The sequence below is a fragment of the Hyalella azteca genome, unplaced genomic scaffold (genome assembly GCF_000764305.2).
Source record: "Hyalella azteca isolate HAZT.00-mixed unplaced genomic scaffold, Hazt_2.0.2 contig2480, whole genome shotgun sequence".
Classification (NCBI taxonomy): Eukaryota; Metazoa; Arthropoda; class Malacostraca; order Amphipoda; family Hyalellidae; genus Hyalella; species Hyalella azteca.
This window is the reverse complement of record NW_025932753.1, coordinates 168,400-190,545: the sequence shown is the minus strand read 5'-3', so window position 1 is coordinate 190,545 and position 22,146 is coordinate 168,400. Positions and strand designations below refer to the sequence as shown.

General features: G+C 40.3%; 2 protein-coding genes across 2 annotated transcripts in view; both read left to right on the top strand.

Annotated features, from left to right (window-relative positions):
- LOC125179536 overlaps window positions 1-4,721 on the top strand; it is a 29,148-nt gene extending 24,427 nt beyond the window's left edge. Inside the window, exon 2 of the mRNA XM_047885589.1 lies at window positions 4,682-4,721. Coding sequence (XP_047741545.1) covers window positions 4,682-4,721 — 40 coding nt within the window. The remainder of the gene's footprint in view (window positions 1-4,681) is intronic.
- A 190-nt stretch (window positions 4,722-4,911) lies between these two features.
- LOC108679515 (BAI1-associated protein 3) overlaps window positions 4,912-22,146 on the top strand; it is a 57,321-nt gene continuing 40,086 nt past the window's right edge. The window contains exons 1-4 of the mRNA XM_047885581.1: window positions 4,912-5,076; window positions 12,437-12,610; window positions 12,944-13,010; window positions 21,792-21,913. Coding sequence (XP_047741537.1) covers window positions 5,020-5,076; window positions 12,437-12,610; window positions 12,944-13,010; window positions 21,792-21,913 — 420 coding nt within the window. The 5' untranslated portion in view covers window positions 4,912-5,019. The remainder of the gene's footprint in view (window positions 5,077-12,436; window positions 12,611-12,943; window positions 13,011-21,791; window positions 21,914-22,146) is intronic.

Here is a 22,146-nt window from a genome sequence, read left to right as displayed (position 1 = left end):
GCTTATGATTGCTATTATATTTTTTGGCATGAGATATCCATCTTTCGGCTATGCTAGGTTAGATCAGACAAAGCTGCATCGTAATTTCTCTACGTAATCCAACCCGTCATGGAAATCCCGATGTTATTAAGTTCCTGATGAGCCATCTGCGTCTACCGGCTTGTTTTCTGCCGTCAGCGGAACTGGACTTCTTTGCCGCATAACTTTCAGGCCATTGTGTAATTATCAATTGACTTTGAGGTGATCATGAGTTTTATGATGATGGAAAATTTGGTTTCACGTCTGCTACTGGAAACTCAAACAAGAAACGAGGGACGAGGATTTTTTAATTGAGTTTCAATATCGAATTTCTTTTGATGGATTTGACTTATGGGAGTGATAAATAATTAGGCCACATGGAGTGATGACCAAAAGTCGAAGATGTAAACATTGATGTCGTAGGAGCTCAGTTAGCTGACGCTTACGCGTCATTCCAGAGAAGCTTCCATGTGAGAAACTCGTGGCAGTTTATGGTCGTGTTATGAGCGGCCATTTGTGGCATAGTTATCGTGTGTGAAGGAAAGAGCTCTGTGATGCTGCTGCCCTTGTAGCAGCGACCTGATCACTCAGCTTTAGGCAAGACACGCCCACCCGCACGCTGCTGCTGCCCTGCCGTGCCCGGGCCCCTGGGTCCACCTGGCTTCCTGGTGCCGGGTTCCTCGAAATAGTCAAGCTGGTTTTTTTGTAAATAAATGTAAATAATGCGATCGTCGTGCTTGATTGTCACGTGCCCTATTCCGGTTGTAACACGATTGCGTGTCCGATGCTGGTCGTAAGTAACACGATTGTTGTGTATCTGATGCTGGCCGTAAGTAACACGATTGTTGCGTGACCGATACTGGTCTTAAGTTACACGATCGCCATAAATTTTTACGTGTTTAATACTGGTCGTAAGTAACACGATCACAATAAGCGCTTCCTGGTGCCGGGATCCCGTGATGCTTAAAATTGTGTTGCATGATTTATCTACTTCACTGAAAACATAAGCAAACTGTAAAACTTTGTGTTATGTCGAATAATTGTTTAGCGATCGATTATACTCTGCTCTTCTCTTTTTGCTGAAATATGGTCCTTCCACTGATTTCAGATGTAATTAAATAAATTTTATTTAATTTGCAAATTGAATTTAAATTAGCAAATTTTGGATGTTTTTAAATGTGGCGCATATGCGATGAATCATCGCCGCGAAAAGCATGGTTACCTCAATTACAAAATACGTGTGCATTATCAGGCGATTGTGCGTCCGGAAAATACGTGTGCATTATCAGGCGATTGTGCGTCCGGAATAACTGGTGCAATGTTCATACAAGTCGTCTGTTGGATTTCCGTACCTTGGCATCGGACACCAGCATGTTGCTCCACCTGTTGATCGAAGTCTAGTCTGTGTCACGGTAACACCTGTAGCGTTAACCTCTTACGTTCCGAGAGGCAATCTGTTGGCACACGAGTCTTCTTGTTTGATTCTGTTTATTTCTTCGGTGATAACTATTGCTTTGTAGAATTCTATCATGGAACTCTAACAGCTGGATCCAGCATTACCCCGAACCAGAAGTATTCCTTGTTTTTCGCACTACGCGTGTTGTATCAGTGAATTTACACGAGTCAGTTCTGATCAATCTTTCTTGGAGATATGTTTCAGCGCCATGTTTTTGCACAGCGGGCAAAATGTAATCCCGCCCCAACCTCGCTCCCTCTCTCCCGCTTGTGTACAGTGACGCTATATTATTCCCTCTCTTGTTCTACGGGCGCAAATTCACCTCAGAAATAAAAAGCTCAGGCCTGGATCAATATAGCGAGGTGGGCTGTCGCTGGCGGGTGTCGCTTTACATGAAGCCTCCCCACTCAGGGCACTGATGAGGCGCTCTCTGTGGATGGCTGCTGGAACACGACAATTTGACCTGTGCTGTTTCACCAGCGGTTTAATTCTATGACACAATCTTGGTCTGAGTTGCCAGAACGCCTATGGACCCACGGCAGGTCTTTATAGAAAGAATCAATTCCAAGTATTATGTTCAATCAGTATACTACTAGCAGCAAAAGCATGCGTTGCTCGGATTAGGTAATCCCAGAGATGTATGAGAATATTCAAGAGTATTTTATTACTTACAATACAACAGAATAACCAGCTCAAAATACATTCCAGTCTTGCAGGTAAGATCCCAACCAACATTTGCTGTGGTTGCGCGCTTCAAAAGCCTCTTCATATTTACGGTGCAGGGCTTCAAATAAAAGCCAGCTTCCACAAATATATAATTGATTCAGGAGTTCGGGTGTGAAGTCATAATTTCCAAGACTAGAATAACTATCAAAGGCGAGTTTGTCGAGCGCATATATATGCATTGAATCGGATATCACGAGAATGGGGAATTTGAGATTTAAGATTCGGATGGTAGGATATTGTAGAGCAGAGTTTCTTTTAAATTCAACTTGATTCTTCATTTGATAACTTTAAAATTGTCAAGAAATTTTAAATGGATTGCGATCGGAATTTCGAAAAGTTATTTAAATAAAGGTTCATGTATTTTACCGTGAACGAGTCTTCTTCAATTCACAAAATATATTTTGAAACTAATTATGACATAAGGGAAAGCTCGTGTTCTTTCTCAAATGATGACAAAATCAGCCTCATAGTTGCCTGCTGATTAGCTTTATTAGTATTGGATGGCAGAATTTGTTCCCTCAAGCAGGTTTCATTGAAGAGGCAAGCTTTATTTGATTGGCTTTAATGTATCTCTGTAATGTATTCAGACGCGTATTCATGATACTTAACATTAACATGACATTAAATTGCAATCAGAAAATCACCTAGACCCAAAATTTAATATATCTTTGGAAAAAGCTACCCGTCATGTTAAGAAGGGCTCAACAGCATGATCCAATAGATTCACGCTACTTCTTTCATTTACTGGAATGGCGGCACGCGCATAAAAAATCACGGAAGTACGATTCATAGCAAGGATCTCAGCGTGTGTTTCATTAAGGCAATCTCGCAGGCAAGAACATTTGTAATGCGTATTTAATTAAGCAAATTGTGTAGAATTTAATCAAAGGCTTCCAATGAACTTGTGGACGAAGTATTCTCGAGGCGGCAGGTTCAGAACGAGCCTCAGTGCTCAGGGCGATGAGTTCATCCTCATATTTTGAGTGCTTTCGCCAGAACCCATCTGCATAACCATTACTGCGGCTCTGCACCCAGTGCGGCGGAGACGAAGATGAAAGCTGCGATGAAGGAAGAAGCTCTAGTTGTTTTGAAGCGAAGCTGTGCTCTTGACATTTAATTATTTCACCTCAGGATGACAAAACTAAATAGGCCTCAAGAGTCAACGCTCGAAATCGAACGATGTAACTGTGGACATATGCGTGCAAGAAGCGTGCATATCCATTCAGATCAGCCCTGGTGCAGAGTAAGTCAACACTCTTTGAATTCTCACAAATTTAACTTTTATCGTAGACTTTCTTTCAAGTCTAAACTTTTCATGTACCTACATTACTTGAGGAATTGACGCTTTACTAAACTCTTGCAAGTGCATCTCGAGAGCGATAGATGCTTTATCTGACTCATAAAAATGCTTCACTAGAGCAGTAGACGCTTGACTTTTGCTAATGCATCACTTGAACATAGGATCTGGGTCTTTGCATAGGATTTAGGTCATGAAACTTTCATAGGCATCAGTCAGTGAGTGATCAGCTTAGACGCTTAGGTCGCATTTAATCTGCATTCTGGACTTCAGTCGCTGCATTCACTTTAGTCAATCGCTCCAGAGCTTGAAGCGATTCGTTTAACTCTTTTGTAGACGTCGCTTGAACTGTAAACACTGTTTATCAGTCTCCACTCAGCAAGGATGTCCTAAATAGCTTATTTGCACTCTTGCATAAACTACGAAATCATTCGTGCAGCTGTCAACACCTCGAGTTTCCGTGCAGCAGCTTCTGCAAAGTAAATGCCCAACTGCGCTCTTCTTCGGACACAATGTCGGCAATTCCACTCGCTTAGGGCTGGAATTGAGGCCTGTTGCTGGAAATTCTGGTCATTTGCAACAACTAGGGGTTGTGCTTCATTTTCATCGGTAAACCATCGCAGCTGTCGCCCACGACTTTAAGTTTACTTCTCCAAGTTACGAAGTTTGAGACGATCCAAAGTTGGGTAGTAACTCAAGGTGGATCAATTATTGGCAACTGGCCCGCTTTCGGCGGCCGAAGTGTCTGGAAGAAAAGACCATGTGATGGATGGCAGTTGAAGCCGAGATTCTGCGGGTATTCTAGAAAAAAGGTATTATGCTCCATACGGCAACCAGATTTATCAGTTTTTTTACCAGTTTTACAAGATTTAAATAGCGTAGTAAATAAAATGTTACTATTATGTATATTTACTAAGGATTTAAATCCATAAACTCGTCAAAGCAGATAAAATTTAGTGACCACACCAAGTAGCATTTACTAATCCTTCTTGGAGTATATACATTATAAGGTTTGAACTTCACTTCAAACAACATTAGTCATGGCGTGATGGCGACGGTTTACAATTCGAAAAAAATGTGTCGGTACAGATTTTTCCCACATTATGTGACTGGAAAAACAGTAAGTTTTCCATCAATGTAGCACATTTAACACGAGAAGTAAGCTACACGGCTGTTTGTGTCAGGGTGGGCGAGAAGGACGGTGGTTGGCTGGAGATGCACTAACACGGCTGTGTGTGTGTCAGGGTGGGCGAGAAGGACAGTGGTTGGCTGGAGCAGCACTAACACGGCTGTGTGTGTCAGGGTGGGCGAGAAGGACAGTGGTTGGTTAACACGGCTGTGTGTGTCAGGGTGGGCGAGAAGGACGGTGGTTGGCTGGAGCTGCACTAACACGGCTGTGTGTGTCAGGGTGGGCGAGAAGGACGGTGGTTGGCTGGAGCAGTACACAAGTCTGGGGTGGCAGCACAGCCAGGCGCTGCGCACTCTCAGGTCGTCGAACGCCCGCCAAGGCTCCAGGGACGTCATGCCTGAGGTGCTCGCCTCCTTCAAGTCCAACGAGACGCAACTCTCCAAGGACGAGGTGAGGGATTCATCCTGTCGTCCTAACTGACGTTTACTATAAAATAGTGTTTTGTATAATAAAGTATAATTTAAACAGAATAATATATTAAATGTTATGTATAATTTGAATATATTTATATATAGTCTTGAAATTTACTCGGAAATGGTTTATAATATGTTTCATTTTTGCTGAAAATTTTTTAGATAATGCTGAAACGTGGTGCTGCGCCGAATGAAGGATGGTTTCGATTCACAAATAACTTGATTCTTTCTTTTTTAATATTCTTAATTTCCTGATGTATCACTTGTTATCGAGAACGCATGAAATAAGAGGGCAGGAGCCTGAGGGAAATGGTTTTCCTCCGCCCTCTGAGGATTTTAGCGGTATGAGGCGTGTTTTTTTATGATCAGTGCCATTTTTACATAAAAAACAAGTATATTGTATTGATATATAATTATTCATTTATTTATTGATTTTTTATATAATCTACTTTTCGTCATAATTCCTATCAATATTTAGTCATTTATCGTATCTCGAGACCAGCTTTTGTATGTCATTTTCGAAGAAGCTTACTGCCTGATTTGACAACCTGATTAAGTGATTGCACAATTTCGTAAAAAACATTCTTTGAGACAGCATGAAACTTTTCAGGTAAAGGACGAAGTCGTGAATCGTCTGTTTTCTTTCACTTTACAGTCCACTTTTAGAATCAGATCATTGGTTTTGACTGAATTGGTCTACTTCGTTTCTCATCATTAATGTCTGTGCGGCCATCTTCAAAGGCCCTATTCCATTTCCGCAGCATTCAATCAGTTACAATGTTTTTCACCTTACACTTCACTGATTTGCCAATCAATGCCAACTGATTTGTAGCCTTCAGCTCGGAGAAATCGTTTTACAAAACGCAATTCGCAGTAGGCGGGATTCTCAATAAGCGGAGGCATTTAAAATCACGTAAACAGATGTAGACTCGATCGGATGCTTCCGTAATGGCGTCCGTGGCTTTCCAACAGATTTAGCTATACGGCGCACAGGCGCTTCACAGCGGCCGCATCAATGCAGCGGCTTAATTTAAAAACGTATTCGCTCTAAAAACAAGCCTCGTATTTTATCAATGTCTCAAATCAATGGTAGATTAAAATTAGAGATTAAGATAAGGGACTGATAAGATGGATCTTATAATCTTTCATCTATTTCGGTGTCCAATACGCATATCTTGCTACCCATAATTTTTTTATTCTAGCATTTTAATCAATACCGGTATTCTGATTATAATTCGTGAATTGAATTTATTCCACTGAAACATGTATTCGCTATCCATAAAGCAATTTTATTAAAATCCCTTTGGAGTTTTTGCACCATCGTTCATCGTTGCTGAACGTCGACTACCGGAGCCAGATTTTGAAGCGAAATTTTTATCGTTTGTTCAGCATTAGGATGACTGGAGTTGTGCGCTTAGCATTCCAGCGCAAGTTTTATAGGATTTCCTAATTGGCGTCGTTTGGGCTGCTCGGCCGCTGCGTTACCTTCAACAGTTCAACATGAGGATATTCTTACTGAGATCTTGCTGAATTGTGCAAGACTGTATTAATACAAACCTTGCTAGGACCTCTAAGAATCTGGATGAATTCCATTTTTTTTAGTTCAGCATTACTCGTTTTAATCTTGAAAAGAGAGAAAGATCTATCTCATTTTCTTAGTGGAAAATATGCTTTGCTTGTACAATAAAGCTCATCTCAAGCAGCGCATGAGAATAAAACATTGGCTACCACGAATGTCGCTTATTTCGGACAGGCGAACGATGAGCTCTGAGAAGCGTTGGATCGCTGCTGTTATGCTCGTGATCACAATATTAAAGCTCCATCTTCTGATCCTTCCCGTCTCTAAGTCCAATTATCAGATCGTACCTGTCTTGTTATCTATGGTTTATTAAATTCCTTTACATTCTCCATAATGATCGCTATTCATCATCAAGCCGTTCATGCGTCAGTACCGATATTGTTCATTATGATCGCCAATATTCGGAATTCATCATAAAGCCGTTCGCTCGTTAGTCAGTACCGATGTTCTGCATTATGATCGCTATAATATTCTCGTTTCATCATGAAGCCGTTCATGCACCAGTGCCCACATCCGATCCTTTTTCTCGTAGCAACTCGCACGACTTCTCTCCCCCTATCGCCTGACAATGCACGCGTCCCCTTCTACCCCAGCTAATCAATTGCAATTCCCTTGTTTCTCATGGTCCCGAGAATACCTGTGGAGATATCCTGCTATTGATTCTAGCGTCCTCGGCTGATCTCTCGATTGCTCTTGTTGCGCAGCACTTCCTGGTCTTACTGATATCACGAAGGAGTTGATTTTTTATATATTGAAATAATTACCTGTAAGTGATAAATCAATATATTTTAAAAATTGACTATGTTAAGGGGGAAAAATTTAACTCCACGAGGCAAGTGTTCTATAAAACTGACTGATCAACTGATATATAAGGTGAGTTCAAAATGGCAGCAATGTAATGAACTCGAATTAATGGATTCGAGACTAAGTAAGTGAATTTACTCTGTTTTTAATTTAAAAGCTCGCCTCAAATCATTGCGACGGGGCCTTAAAGTTTTCACTTAAATACATATAGTCTTAAGATTATTATACGTAACACGTCAATGTTTCGGTATTTTATAGAATAGAAATATGAATTATTTTGTTTGGAGAAAAATACTTGTATTCATTAGTTTTGTGCGTCACGGAGTAAGCAGTCATCACGCATGTTTGCTTAAAATTGCTTGTAACCATGAAACCGTTGTAAAAAATTGGTCGCTTATGCGCTTATCGTGTTCTTGAAATAGTTATCTGATTTCGTTAGTTTCAGGAGTTTTTTTTTAAATATCTCCCTTCACGATAATCGAACTGGACAATCGCTTGAAGTTTTGCTGTGAAGAACAATCATCGCTCTCCTCTGGCCTCCGTCCTCACTATTGTCGCCAGCATCACCTCCATCTGTCAACTTGTGTGATGGATAGTCCGTCCACTTCTCTTTCTCTGGCCTCATATTCGCTGCCTTCATTACCTCTATCTGTCAACTTGCGATAGGCAGTCCGTCCATTCCTCGGCCTTTGGCTCCACCATCACTCTCTCTGCCATCACCGCCAGCATCACCGCCATCTGTCAACTTGTGATGGTTTTGGCCCCTGCATCACCTCCATCCGTCAACTTGTGATGGTTTTGGCCCCACCATCACCGCCAGCATCACCTCCATCCGTCAACTTGTGATGGTTTTGGCCCAACCATCACCGCCAGCATCACCTCCATCTGTCAGCTTGTGATGGTTTTGGCCCCACCATCACCACCAGCATCACCTTCATCTCTCACTTCACCACCCCTCAGGGGGGACTTCTGACGGGTGTCTGTGCTCGTCAGAAGTCCTATGGGATTTCGCGTTCCTAGGGGGATTGTTCCTGAGCGCCCCACCGCTGAGCTCGCGGTGTCTGACTGCAGGTCTCAGTTGTGGGGTTAAGTTATTATGTAGGCAGGATTCCTTACATTTCCCTTCTCTGTCTCTCTCGTGCGGGCGACCGACGTCCCGTGTAAGCGACCTCTTGTTCGAGTGTCTTCGTTTCTGTTGCTTTTCACCTGTCCCTCCTTGTCACTTCGTCTCTTTGTGAGATGCTAACGCTGCTTCCTTCGAGCCAGCTTCAGCGGGCTGGACATCTGAGACCTTCCGCCCCTTGTGGGTGATGAATAATTGAGACCTTCCACCTTTATGGTGATGTTCATCTTGACTTTCGGTGCGAGATAGCTTAATAGCTGAAGCGCTAGTAAACATTTGGACACTAAACTAAACTAACTCTCACTTCACCAGGATAACAAATGTTCGGCCGTCCTCGTTACGATCTCGCAGAAAATTGCATTGCTTTTTTGCTGTCGGCGCTGCCAGAAAATCAAAGAATTGTACATCGTTAATCCATTAATATATCAACGCTTAGGCTTCCGACTTATCTTGTCAAGAACCTATAAAAATCGAAGAATACACAAAAATATATTCTATTTGTTCTCTGCTATAAAAATATCGGAGAATTATTCGGAAGACTTATTCCGTGTTCATTATATCAATTATTGTTTGTATTTATTTCATAAAGTTCTGCGTTGAAACTTGACTATCGATCTACCAACGCCAGCGAAAACTCCGTTCGACTCGTCAATAAAAAGAGTTAGGAAATTGTAAAAAATGTCCTCCATGTTCTCCAATCAAACTTCCATCAAAGTAAGACTTCTGCGATCCTATAGAAAATTTATATTTGTGCAAACGTATATTTTTTGTGTACTTGCGACAAAAAAGAGTGACGTGGGCAAATAATAATCCCGCTCTATACTCATCTCATTCAAAATTTTAAAGGAAATTAGTCTCATTAGATATTATGAGTTTGTATCACTGATCAAGACCGACGAATTTAATTATTTCAAATAAAAGCACATATTTTCTGAATGATCTAAGTTATTTGGTTTAAGTTATTCGGTCGTGAAAAGCTCACTGAAGCGCGTTACCATCGTTTCCACATCCACACATCGGCTCTACATCCACTCATCGTCTCTTTATCAACGCATTTTCTCTACATACACAAATTGTCTCTGCTCTTGTACATTGTCTCTAAATCCACTTTTAGTTTCTACATCTACGCATCGTTTTTCCATCCATTCATCGTTTCCACATCCATGCAGTCAACGTCTCTACATCCACTCATCGTCTCTACATCCATTCATCGCTTCCACATCCATGCAGTCAACGTCTCTACATCCACTCATCGTCTCTACATCCATTCATCGTTTCCAAATCCACACATCATCTCTGCCCTTGTAAATTATATCTACATTCACGTCTCGCCTTTGCCCTTGTACATTGTCCCTACATCCACACATCGTTTCTGCCCTTGTTCATTGTCTCTACATTCACGCATAATTTTTGCCACCACACATCGTCTCTACATCCATTCAAAGTTTTTACATTAACGCATCGTCTTTAATTCGGCACATGGTCTTCACATCCACGTCAAGTGGCTCCTGAGAAGCATTACACACACCAAGCCTCACCGTACAACTTCGCTGCGTTCGTACAAACTTTTCGTCCTCAGAGACGAAGTCTTCGAATTTTCCTGTACGTTGAACTGATCTCAGGAGGATCGCCGTACAGAAGGATTTTTGCCCGATGCTGTCAAAGACGTTCCTATATAGCCCGCGCTGCGTCTTGTTACTTGAGAAAGAAGTATCGAGATCCCGGCTAAAGCTCCATTGAATTACGTCGCATCGTGTTTCTGACTGAAGATATCTCGAAATAACAGCACTCACTCGTTTGGCAGGGAGACAGTTTCAAATAAAAATGATTGGAGGTCGCTCAATTTTATTTGGGCTATAAAAGCTACAGTATTTTTATGTTTTACTTTCGCTTGTTCATCGAATTTGGTTAAAATATTGTAATCCTTAGCATGCATTCCTTTAAATGAAATGAGAATTAAGTTTCAACGACTATGTTTGCCTTCCGAATATAATTTATTTCGAGCCTTTTTAGATTTTGTTATTTGTCAAAATGTAGGCCCGGTAGCGCCATGTTTCAAAATAAAATAAGTATTGACTTCCTATGCTGTGTTTTTTTTGTCGCGAATTGCATTAATTTCGAACGTGAAGCTTGAGTATATATATTAAGTTCCAACGATGTTTTTCGTTCCGAATTGCAGTCATTTTATGCGTTTCCGATTTTATTATTTTTCGAGTCAGATCAAAATGTAGGCACGGAAGCGCCATGTTTTGACACGAGGTTGGAAAGAAGAACCCAGCAAATCACTCAGGCTATCGTCAACACGGCCGTTCAAATCGCGAAATCTAAACGCGAAAAATAGTCTCGCGATTCCCTGACAAGTTCAGATCTTTATTTGGGCCGCACTAAATAACAGGTATTTTGAAATTGGCTGCCCTGGAATTTATCTATCAGTGATATTTATTCGTGTGAACATAGATGGCGATATTCTTTCCGATAACATTGTCGAAAATCCATTTGATCTGAGAAACTACTTTGATATTCTTTATTTCTGATAATTATAACTCATTCATTAAAGAGGATATGTTACAGTTTTTGGTTATAAAAGATCTTTAGAAGAATCATTAGTTGGATTTAGAATGATTATTGATTTAGAATAATTAAGTTGTCAGTTTTCATCTGATCGCGAGGTAGCACATTCGGTACCAGGTTTATTGCTTGTCATTCTTCTTAATTGTACAAATGACATCATTCCCCTCGAGTAATGCCATTCTCTTGTGCCGTGACTCCCTTCACTTGGAGTTACTAATGATGGAGTGGACTCAATAATTTCTATTGCGATTCGTTCATTTTAATTGCACTTGTGTTCCACTCCAACCCTCGAGTGATACCTCAACCCGTAATGTATCTTTCTCCAGTTGAAGTCTCTGTTAATGAGGTGGTCACAATATTCTTCTTGGTACTTATCCTCCTCCTAATTACACTCTTGTATGACTTAACCCCTCAAACTTCTGTATGACACTTCTATGTGAAACTTTTGTATGACACTCCTGTATGACTTAACCCCTCAAACTTCTGTATAGCACTCCTGGATGACTTAACCCCTCAAACGCCTGTATGACTTAACCCCTCAATCTTCTGTATGATTTAACCCTGCAAACTTCTGTATGACACTCTGTATGACTTAATCCCTCAAACGCCTGTATGACTTAACCCCTCAAACTTCTGTATAACTTAACCCCTCTAACTTCTGGATGACACCCCTGTATGACTTAACCCCTCAAACTTCTGTATGAAACTACTGTATAACTTAACCTGTACCCTGCCTCTCCTTACCTGGAGTCGCTGCTGATGATGTGAACACTTTATTCTTTTTATTACTTTTTTCTTCCGTTATTACCAGTACCGTATTTGACTGTACCAGTTTAAGTAAAACCTCCCACCGGTACCATGCCTTCCTTTAGCTGGAGTCACTACTGATGTTGCTGAGTGACGCATTATTTTATTAATTTCTTGTCATTCTGATAATTATTTTAATGTTTAACTGAACCCTTGAGTAATACCCCCCGTGTACCGTGTCAGCTGGAGTCGCTCCTGATGGAGGCTGAGTGACACATTCATTGTAATAATGAATCATTATTACATTATTCTACGTATTACTTGTTATTCTGATAATTATTTAAATGTTTAACTGTACCCTGGAGTAATACATGTACCATGTCAGCTGGAGTCGCTGCTGATGGAGGTGGTGTACACGTTATTCATTATTACATTAATCCATTAATTACTTGTCAATCTGATAATTATTTAAATGTTTGACTTTACCCTGGAGTAATACATGTACCATGTCAGCTGGAGTCGCTGCTGATGGAGGTGGTGTACACGATACGCCACAAGGTGGGCATGACGACGCAGGGCTGCGACGGCCAGCACATGACCGACCAACTCACACGCTTTGCTCAGCAGGCCTTCCCTCTGGACCCTTCCACCCACGCGCGCCTCATGCAGGCTGTCAGGGAGGAGAAGGTGCGTGGTCAGGGAGGAGAAGGTGCGTGGTCAGGGAGAAGGTGCGTGGTCAGGGAGGAGAAGGTGCGTGGTCAGGGAGGAGAAGGTGCGTGGTCAGGGAGGAGAAGGTTATGCTACTCAGTTAATATTGTGTGTGAAAATTTCTCTTTTCTTTGTGCCTCTATGAACGTATCCACAATTGAATAATTTCATCATTACTTTTTTTCTATGTGTAAACTTTAAATTTGTATGAATTCTAAAGAATAAAAGTAATGGGTAATTTCGAAATCAATTTCGTGTCTTCTGAGAGAAAGGTTTTTTTAACTTCATAGTTTGTTTTCACATTTCTTTCAGTCGCCGATCTTGGTGCTGAATGTGATTGTCGTGGAAGCAGAAGGTCTGGAGGCCAAGGATCCCAACGGTAAGGATTTCTCGTATTCGCTTGACTAGAGATACGCAAAACTGCTTTTGTTCTCCACGCGTATCATTGAATGCGCTTAATGCTTGCAAAATTATAGTGTTGGTATCTTAAGTTCAACGAATTTGAATTGCTACTCCACACTAAAAAAAATGAATGTGTCATAGTGTCCAAATAGTGCCACGCTTTTTAAGCCCCATCACGAGCACAGAGAACAGACGTGACATTGAGGCACATATTTGCCATTCCGAGCTGGGTCAGAAGACCTACACGAGGGCAATAAATCCATCACTATTTGGACACTCTACCTGATTTCTCTGAGTGTATGTTGTAGTCGTCCAGTGACGATTAAGTTGAGAAGCACAACACGTGCATCGCTCTGTGCGTGACTGAAGTTGCATGCTTGGAGCGTGTTTGCTCACGCCAACTCGTGTTTGTTGTGTTGTACGAGTGTAACAAATTACCGTGCAAGAAAATAATTACACTTGTAAGGTTTGTTGTACGAGTGTAAAAAGTTGCGGCAATCCGGCATAGGTAAGAAAGTTAGCTTGTTTGTTTGTTCACTTGAAGCATGCGTGGCGCTGTGAGTTTATGGGGGCTGTCCGACAGCGAATCAACAACGCATACTGTTTCGGTATCATGCCGTTGTTAGGAATTTGATTTCAAGTTTCGGATAAAAGCGGAATAAAAAAATCATGGTAGTTTTGTTAAATCGATAACTTATGTAATTTCAAACTCATTATAATAAAATTTTCTGTAGGTAAAGTATTAAAATCCGTTCAAATACTGAATTGGGAATTGAATGAGGTTTTTGCGCTCAATGACCGTTTGAACGATTCTTCTGTGCTACAAGTAATTTTTGTTCGAAGAAAATTTTTGAGGACAAAATCCTTGCTGAATAGTGACGAGTTCGACTGAAAATTGTAAAAAGAAAATTTTTAGGAATTCATCTTGCCTCTTAATTGAGCTGAGAACGCCAACGCAAATGGAATGCCATGAATTCTATTTGAAAAAAACTGAGCTTGATGGCAGTCGACCCAGAATAACCACGTTTAGAAAGAGTCAAGTGTATTACTAACGTTAAAAATCACATAAAGTATTTTTCAATAATAATGCAAGTGTATTATAATGTTTAAAATACACTTTCCTTATTATTTTAAATATCTTGAGTGCTTTATGTGATCGGTGTGGGCCCATGTGCATCTTGCTTGTCAGCGCCAGACACACACTCTCGCCTCGAGCTCAGATTGACTTTATTGACGTGAAAGCTGAGGACGATCAGCCGAAGACTCCCTCAGGGGCCTAGCTTAACTCTGCCTATCTCGATCAGAATGCCTCTGCCTTAATGGAATTAATTGCATCCATAAACTTAGTTAATTTCTTACGCTCATTGCCATGCGCGAGCAGCATGCAGGCTTATTGGTGCGACCTTTCATTGCACTGCTTGAGTTTAAGTTCACGTGTATTAAGGCTATAACACTTGTATTTAGTATGTATAACTAAGACTATTATACATGTATTTAGGCTATAACGTATATATTTATGTCACGAAGATACCACAGATCTCGCACCAAATAGATATATATAATAATGCTAGCTCTGCTTGCATAGTCACTTCAAAAAGATCATCGGCTACTTTTTCTGTATTTATTTTAAACTCGACTTGAAATATTGCACAACTCGCAATTTTAACACTTGTGTTTACAAATATATTTACCTCTAGACATTGTTGAACATGGAAAGTTGTGCAGATAAATTTGTTGAATGAACGTCGGAGGACAATAAAGGGAATAACATTGCGATGTTCTTAAGCAGTTAAAGGACGACGTGCGCTTCGTTGACGACGTAAATCTCTGTGACGTCTACTATTTTGGCTGCGGAACAAAAAATCAAAATGTAAATAATTTGTTTAAAATATTTTTAATACGTGAAATATTGTTAGTCAGTGATAAATATTGTTAGTCAGTGAATCTGCGAGTTACTATGAAAACTAAAAAAAGAATATAAAAGCTTCGTTTGCAAGTTTGATGTCGACTTTCAATTTAAACCAAGTATACTCTGAAACGTTGCTTGTTATTGAAGCAGCATATCAAAGTGTCGCATAAAGTATGTTGTGATGGCTGCAAGTTTTTGTAGATTAGAGTTGAATCGACAATATTACAGTAAAGTATTATAAAAATTAAATCCCTTCATAAGAGAGGCTCCAGGCTGGCCCATCGCCTCATAATTAAGGTCATCATTGCCACTGAAGACTGAAGCTAATTTCAAACCCCATACTTATGCATCGATATTTATAGCACTGAATTGCACCGGGCGCCACTTCTGGGAATCTGAAGCCTGTAACGAAGTTAACCCGACATTGCGTCTCAATGCCGCGACCCTCCCTAATGTAAAATTTGATCAGGATCAGATGCGTCCAACCGATGATTTTTTACCGGCCGCCCTTAAATCTCCCATGGTTCTTCGCAGACCCTGCAATTGAATTGCCGACTGAACATCGCGGCCTCCTGCTCCACTTGTCGTCAAATCGACCGCGGCATAAATTGAAGCTGTCGGCCTAGTTCGACCAACGGGACGGATTTCCTGATCAGATAAATGTAATTTGTCCCTAAATCTGGAGGTGTCGGCCAATCCCGGCTTTTGAGATGGATTTACTGATGAAATAAATGTAATCGTTTCCTAGACCTAGAGAGTGTCATCCTAGCCGCATCGTTAGGATGGATTTCCTGATCAGATAAGTGTAATCGATCCCTTGAAAATTTCGGCCTTGTCTGACTAGCGCTCCGGATTTTCTGATCAGATAAATTAAATTTGCGCCCAGACCGGAAGATGTCCGCCAGTCCGAACGCTGGGTCGGATTCCATGATCAGATAAATGTAATTTGTTCTTAAACCTGAAGATGTCGTTCAACCCCGACCATTGGGATGGATTTCATGTTAAGTTAGATGTAATTTGTCCATAGACCTGAAGGTGTCGGCCAATCTCGACCGTTGGGATGGATTTCCTGATCAGATAAATGTAATTTGTCCCTATAGAACTGCAGATGTCGGCCTAACCCTACTGAGTGTTGGGATAGATTTCCTAATCAGTTGAATATAATTTGTATGAAGAATTATTGTCATGAGTTGTCGAGTCCCGCTGCATCGTAAAAGTAGCACTGGAGTCGATAGATCAATTACGGCCTCGCCATGATTGAATAATTTTGTAATTATGCATACGGCAGCCTTCAAATGAAATAAATTGCATGCCCCTTGTGGTTGGCTGCCACTCTCGATTCCAATAAAAAAATTTTACGTTATTAAATGCGGTGAAAAGTTTGCGTTGTTTGAAGCTCAAAAAAGCTGAATCTGCGGGTGGATTAAAGCAGTCAAATTTAATCCCCCTAGCGACCTTATATAATATTGCGGATGACGGAGCCTCGGCCGGGCATTCACTCTTACAGCCGAAATCATTATAATTCCAGTAACTTTCTATGCTATGGAGTACTAAGATTGGCGGCATTTATAAAACCAATGAAAGGAGATTTAACGGTTGAACGAAAGCGATGTGGAGAGCTTCAACTTCGTTACTTTGAGTTAAACAGATGTCATGAACTGCCGAACGAAAGGTAACGATATGAACAGTTCCAACTGTTGAAATAAAAGTAGCGATGTAAGCAGCTTCAACTGCCGAACTAAAAGTAGCGGTGTTGGCAGCTTCAACTGCCGAACTAAAAGTAGCGATGTAAACAGCTTCAAGTGCCGAACTAAAAGTAGCGATGTAAACAGCTTCAAGTGCCGAACTAAAAGTAGCGATGTTAGCAGCTTCAACTGCCGAACTAAAAGTAGCGATGTTAGCTTCAACTGCCGAAATAACAGTAGCAATGTTAGCAGCTTCAACTACCGAAATAAAAGTAGCGATGTTAGCAGCTTTAACTGCCGCCATGCAGACACTGAAAAACCTAAACTTCGTTCTACGTCTGAGCGATTCGTTAACGAATTCAGGGCCCGCATTTAAATTCAACAGAAATGCTCAAGGTCCTTCTCAGAATTTAATCATCTATTGCATTTAAAAGTTGAGCTCAGACGCACTAACCTGGACTCCTTTAGTTAGGACTAATTTAAATTAATTTCTATACTTTTAAAGCAATTCATTTCTACTTCTGCAACTTAAATTAGGACTTGATTCAATGGGAGTCTAAGTTTCAAGATAATAGAGTGTAAAGAGAGAGGACACTCGTCTGATTCAACACACTGCCATGCGCGTCCACGGTATAATTAATTTTATTGAATTTCACTAGTTTAGTAAAGCTTCCCTCAGCACCCGTCAAAATTCCGGGTCAATTTACGAAGTCTCAATGCTTAGTATGTCGAAGTTCTCAATCAAAATATCATGTGATCTAAGTCCACGTACGATGTCGCCATACCAAGTCCATGCACATACCAAGTTCAGAAGGGACTTTTTTCATCATCCGTCTCGACGAGTTGTATGTCCTTTCAATTAATAATGGCTGCTCCCCATAAGCGATTACAGGTCACATGACTGCCTTCCTCTCCAACATTAAACTTCAACTCCTCGCTTAACTGAAAGCGATTACAGGTCACAAGACTGCCTTCCTCTCCAACATTAAATTTCAACTCCTGGCCCAACTGAAAGCGATTACAGGTCACATGACTGCCTTCCTCTCCAACATTAAATTTCAACTCCTGGCCCAACTGAAAGCGATTACAGGTCACATGACTGCCTTCCTCGCCAACATTAGATTTCAACTCCTGGCTTAACTGAAAGCGATTACAGGTCACATGACTGCCTTCCTCACCAACATTAAATTTCAACTCCTGGCTTAACTGAAAGCTTGTTTCAAGTGGCTGCCACAACCGCTGGTCTTTCATGTTGCTTTGAGCTTATCGTAATGCAGCGGTGCGTAGGAACGTGCGTCCTTCGTATTACGTATAAGGGTTCCATGGTTAGGTTTGACATACATATTCAAAAAACGAATTATAAATATATTTCCACGTTAATAGGACTGTATCAGAACGCAATTATTTCATAGGACAGGTTCATACTTGTCTGAATGATACTCAAATTGATATTTGTGGGACTCAAACGTTCCTTTTTTATTTCTAATTTTCGTGTTATTTTCTCAGCAATATTTGCGGCTTTTCTTTAAGGCCGCTAAATATTTTTGAAGCGTGCTTGCAGTATTCCAGCTAACGTATTTCCATGACGTCGCTTGAATATTCTAATGACTAATATTCCTGCTGGAATTAACTCCTCCTTTATTGTGCTCCATGTACGCCGCATAGCGAACATCATGCACGGGAATTATGGACATGGGAGAAATTATATCCATGGAATCTTGTCATGTTAGCGAAGTTATTTGGTATAATATAATGATTATATAATTTATTTATTATCGCTCCTGGCGATAAAACCGAGAAAACCCGAGCCCACGATAATATGATAGCTTCTTCATTACTGCTACTTTCTGAAACTGCTTTCACTTCCAATTAATGAAATTTGTTACCGAAATATTTTTGACACGATGCAGTTAATAATTAATCCCTGAGAATCCTAAGGCTGTGAACGTTGAATAGGATTTATGGAGGGTTGTAATTTGTGGTGAAATGAGTCCCAACATTATTTCAAGCGTCGCTTGCATTAAATAAAGTAGCTTATTGCCTAATGGGAATGAATAATATATTAGGTTTAACCACGAAGAAAATAAGTTTGATCCACTTATTCGGATTATTATCTCTTTAAATTAAAACCACAGCAAACCACATTTGTATGTTTAACGTGAGCTAAATATTTCATGTAGCATTTTATTTAACGTGGATTTATTTGAGTCTAAAGAGGCTTACATTCACGTTTGAAAGTAATTAAATCACTAAAAATTAAATTCAGTGTAAGTTGAAGGTTTCTGCTTCTAAATTTTTTATTTCATAAATTTAGAACTGCGATTTACGGTGTCTGCCTCGCTTCTTCATAAGCAAGGTTCGAATTATTCGCGTGTCCGTGTACGGTCCTCATGATGCGCTCCATGGCACACAAGGCAGTTCAATGTTGCGGGCTCTTAATACCACGGGACCACTCCATTGCTTCATTGCCTCTTCATTGCCTCTTCACTGCTTCATTGCCTCTCCATTGCTTCATTGCCTCTTCACTGCTTCATTGCCTCTCCATTCTCTCTTCATTGCTTCGTTGCGTCTCCATTGCATCAATTGTGATTACAAATATATTTGGCCAAATAAGCCATGATATTTTCAAAGTTTATACATTCACTTTATACATCGTGAACAGTTCTTATGAGTCCATGATCCAGCAGTAAACTTATCATGTAGTAATTTAAACTTGGTGGCAGCTCCTTGGAAGAGTTTGGTATCCACGATACCGTTCTGGCCAGTGGCATCGACAGCTCCGTTTAGCACTTTTTACAACACTTCTTACAACACTTCACTTCTTGTTGTTTGTTTGTTTGTCTGTCTATCTGTCTGTCTGTCTGTCTGTCTGTCTGTCTGTCTGTCTGTCTGTCTGTCTGTCTGTCTGTTTGTCTGTCTGTCTGTCTGTCTGTCTGTTTGTCTGTCTGTCTGTCTGCTACAAATATTATAATCGATATTTAACACACTTTTACTTCTCCAATCGATCTGAAATTTTGCACACTTGCGTAAAGTTGGTGACAATGCATGAATCAATTGACAGAATAAATAATTTTGAAATTTTAATTTCTTTTATGTATTAAAATAGTTAAGAAGTTACTTTTTTAATATTCGTAATTAAAATTAGAAATTCATTGTACATGTTTGACATTGGAGACACTGGATTTTTTAGAAGTGGTGTCTTTAAAAAGTAATTTTTAAACGTATATTATTTATTACCACACTTTTTCTTTAAATTCACTTCTTGTTGTCTGTCTGCTACAAGTCTTATAATAGATATTTAACACACTTCTACCCGCCCAATCGATCTGAAATTTTGCACGCTTGCGTAAAATCGGAGACAATGCATGAATCAATTGACAAAATAAAAAAAAATAATTTAAAAAATTAAATATATTTTTCAATAAATAGTATGAAATTCATTGTACATGTGTAACATTGGAGACACCGGCTTCTTTAGAAGTGTGATATTTGAAAAGTATTTTTTAATTGCATATTATTTAACTCCTTGAGCTTAGAAGAAATGAACGGATCATATTGTTCAAATAGTGACACATTTGCTGCACGTACCACTGATATACGTCCATATCCCCGGCCAAACTGGGTCAGGATGACTCACTTTAGGACAAGAGGTGCATTGCTATTTAGACAATGTGTCCCTCATTTCTGGGCCTATACTTTCAAAAAAAGTTAAGAGATCGTAAGTTCATCAGCCATTCATTGACGGCCTTTCAAGCAAAATCCACCAATCATAGACAAGAAAATAGAGCGTAAGTACTTACGTTCACTTAGCGAGTTTTGAAAGTATGGCCCCTGGGCACGAGCTAAAATCAAAGTGGGTGATGTACGAGGTTCTTCAGTATCTCCTGGTAATAAATCAGGAGGTTATGAAGTGCCTCGGCCTGCCGAATGCTGAACACAATCGATTGCGTCTTACTGATTGCTTCGTGGTGACTTAGTCTTGCTGATTGCTTCGTGGTGAGTTAGTCTTGCTGATTGCTTCGTGGTGACTTAGTCTTGGTGATTGCTTCGTGGTGACTCAGTCTTGGTGATTGCTTCGTGGTGAATGAGTCTTGGTGATTGCTTCGTGGTGACTTAGTCTTGGTGATTGCGTCTTGGAAACTATGCCATGATGATTGCGTCGTGGCGGTTGTGTCTTAGCGACTACCACTGAGAGATTTTCTTTAGACGATTGATTAGTGATGATTGCGTTCTCATCAAAGCTCATATAAGAGGATGAGAATGAAAACTGTAATTTTTGTATAGTTAGATGCTATTAGTGTTCCATTTTGAGATTAGTGCAGCATGTGGAGACTAGTGAAGCTCGTGTAGATCTGTGTACCATGCGGAGAGTATGAGCTATACCAGTTATCCGGTTCGCACGACGACCATCGTTTCACTAGACGCGTAGAACGAAGTTAGACCAAAAGTCACGCATGCAGATGCAAATCGCTCGAGAAAAGTGAAGTTTGCGTTGTATTTGTGCTTCCGGCGCCCAAACTAACAATATTTGTTATTTTTTCTTAAATTCTGGCCTTGTACACAGTGTTCCGGTCTAATAGTCAGGGTCCTGGTCTAATACTGAGTGTAGCACTGTTGGGGATTATTCGATAAATAAGCAAACAAAACTTTCGATTTCCCCAAACATTTAATAAATAACTGTAATGATAAACAAATGATGGGTACGAGAATACAAATAAATAAACCTGTATTTCCTTAGCTCTTCTCCTAACTCTGGACTCACGTTTCGAGCCTCTCTGAAAATGCATGAATAAACAAATTACGTACACTAACAAATCAGAATATAGTGCATACAATTCAAAAATAAGTTACAGATTGATGCAAGTAATAATATTCATAGTCACCTACATAAAGCACTGGACATATGTAAACATGACTATCACAAGAACACGACCTACACACACCAATGTGGTGGGATTCCGATACAATGAAGAAATGCGAAGCGCATCTAAACGAAGTCACGTCAAAGGTGAATCAAAACGCAAAACGATAAATTACAGGAGTCCCATTGCAACCCCTAACATTACTTGACCCTTGGTCCAGTACTCATTTTTTCTATTTAATACTGTCATTGTGTGCGTTATTTAACTTGTTTTTGTCGTGTTGGGGGGCGCGCTGCCCCCAGGTTTCAGCGACCCCTACTGCATGCTGGGCATCCAGCCTGCAGTGAACGCCCTGCCCCCGCCCAGCCCCCAGCCCCCCACCGCTTCCCCCCCAGCGCTTGACTCCCCCAAACTGCGCTCACAGGTAATTACTGCGATTAATTACCTCAGAAGTTGGGTAATTAATTAGAATACTCCTGTAATTACTGATATTAAGCTGTAATTATTCAGGTAATTACTGCCTAATTCATTGCATTCCAAATTCAAATACAATTATTGATTTTATTTAAGACGCGGGATGCATGAACTGCATTAAAAAAGGAGTGAGGTATTTAATAACATAAAGAAAAATGACATAATTAGTGAATAAAAGAAGAG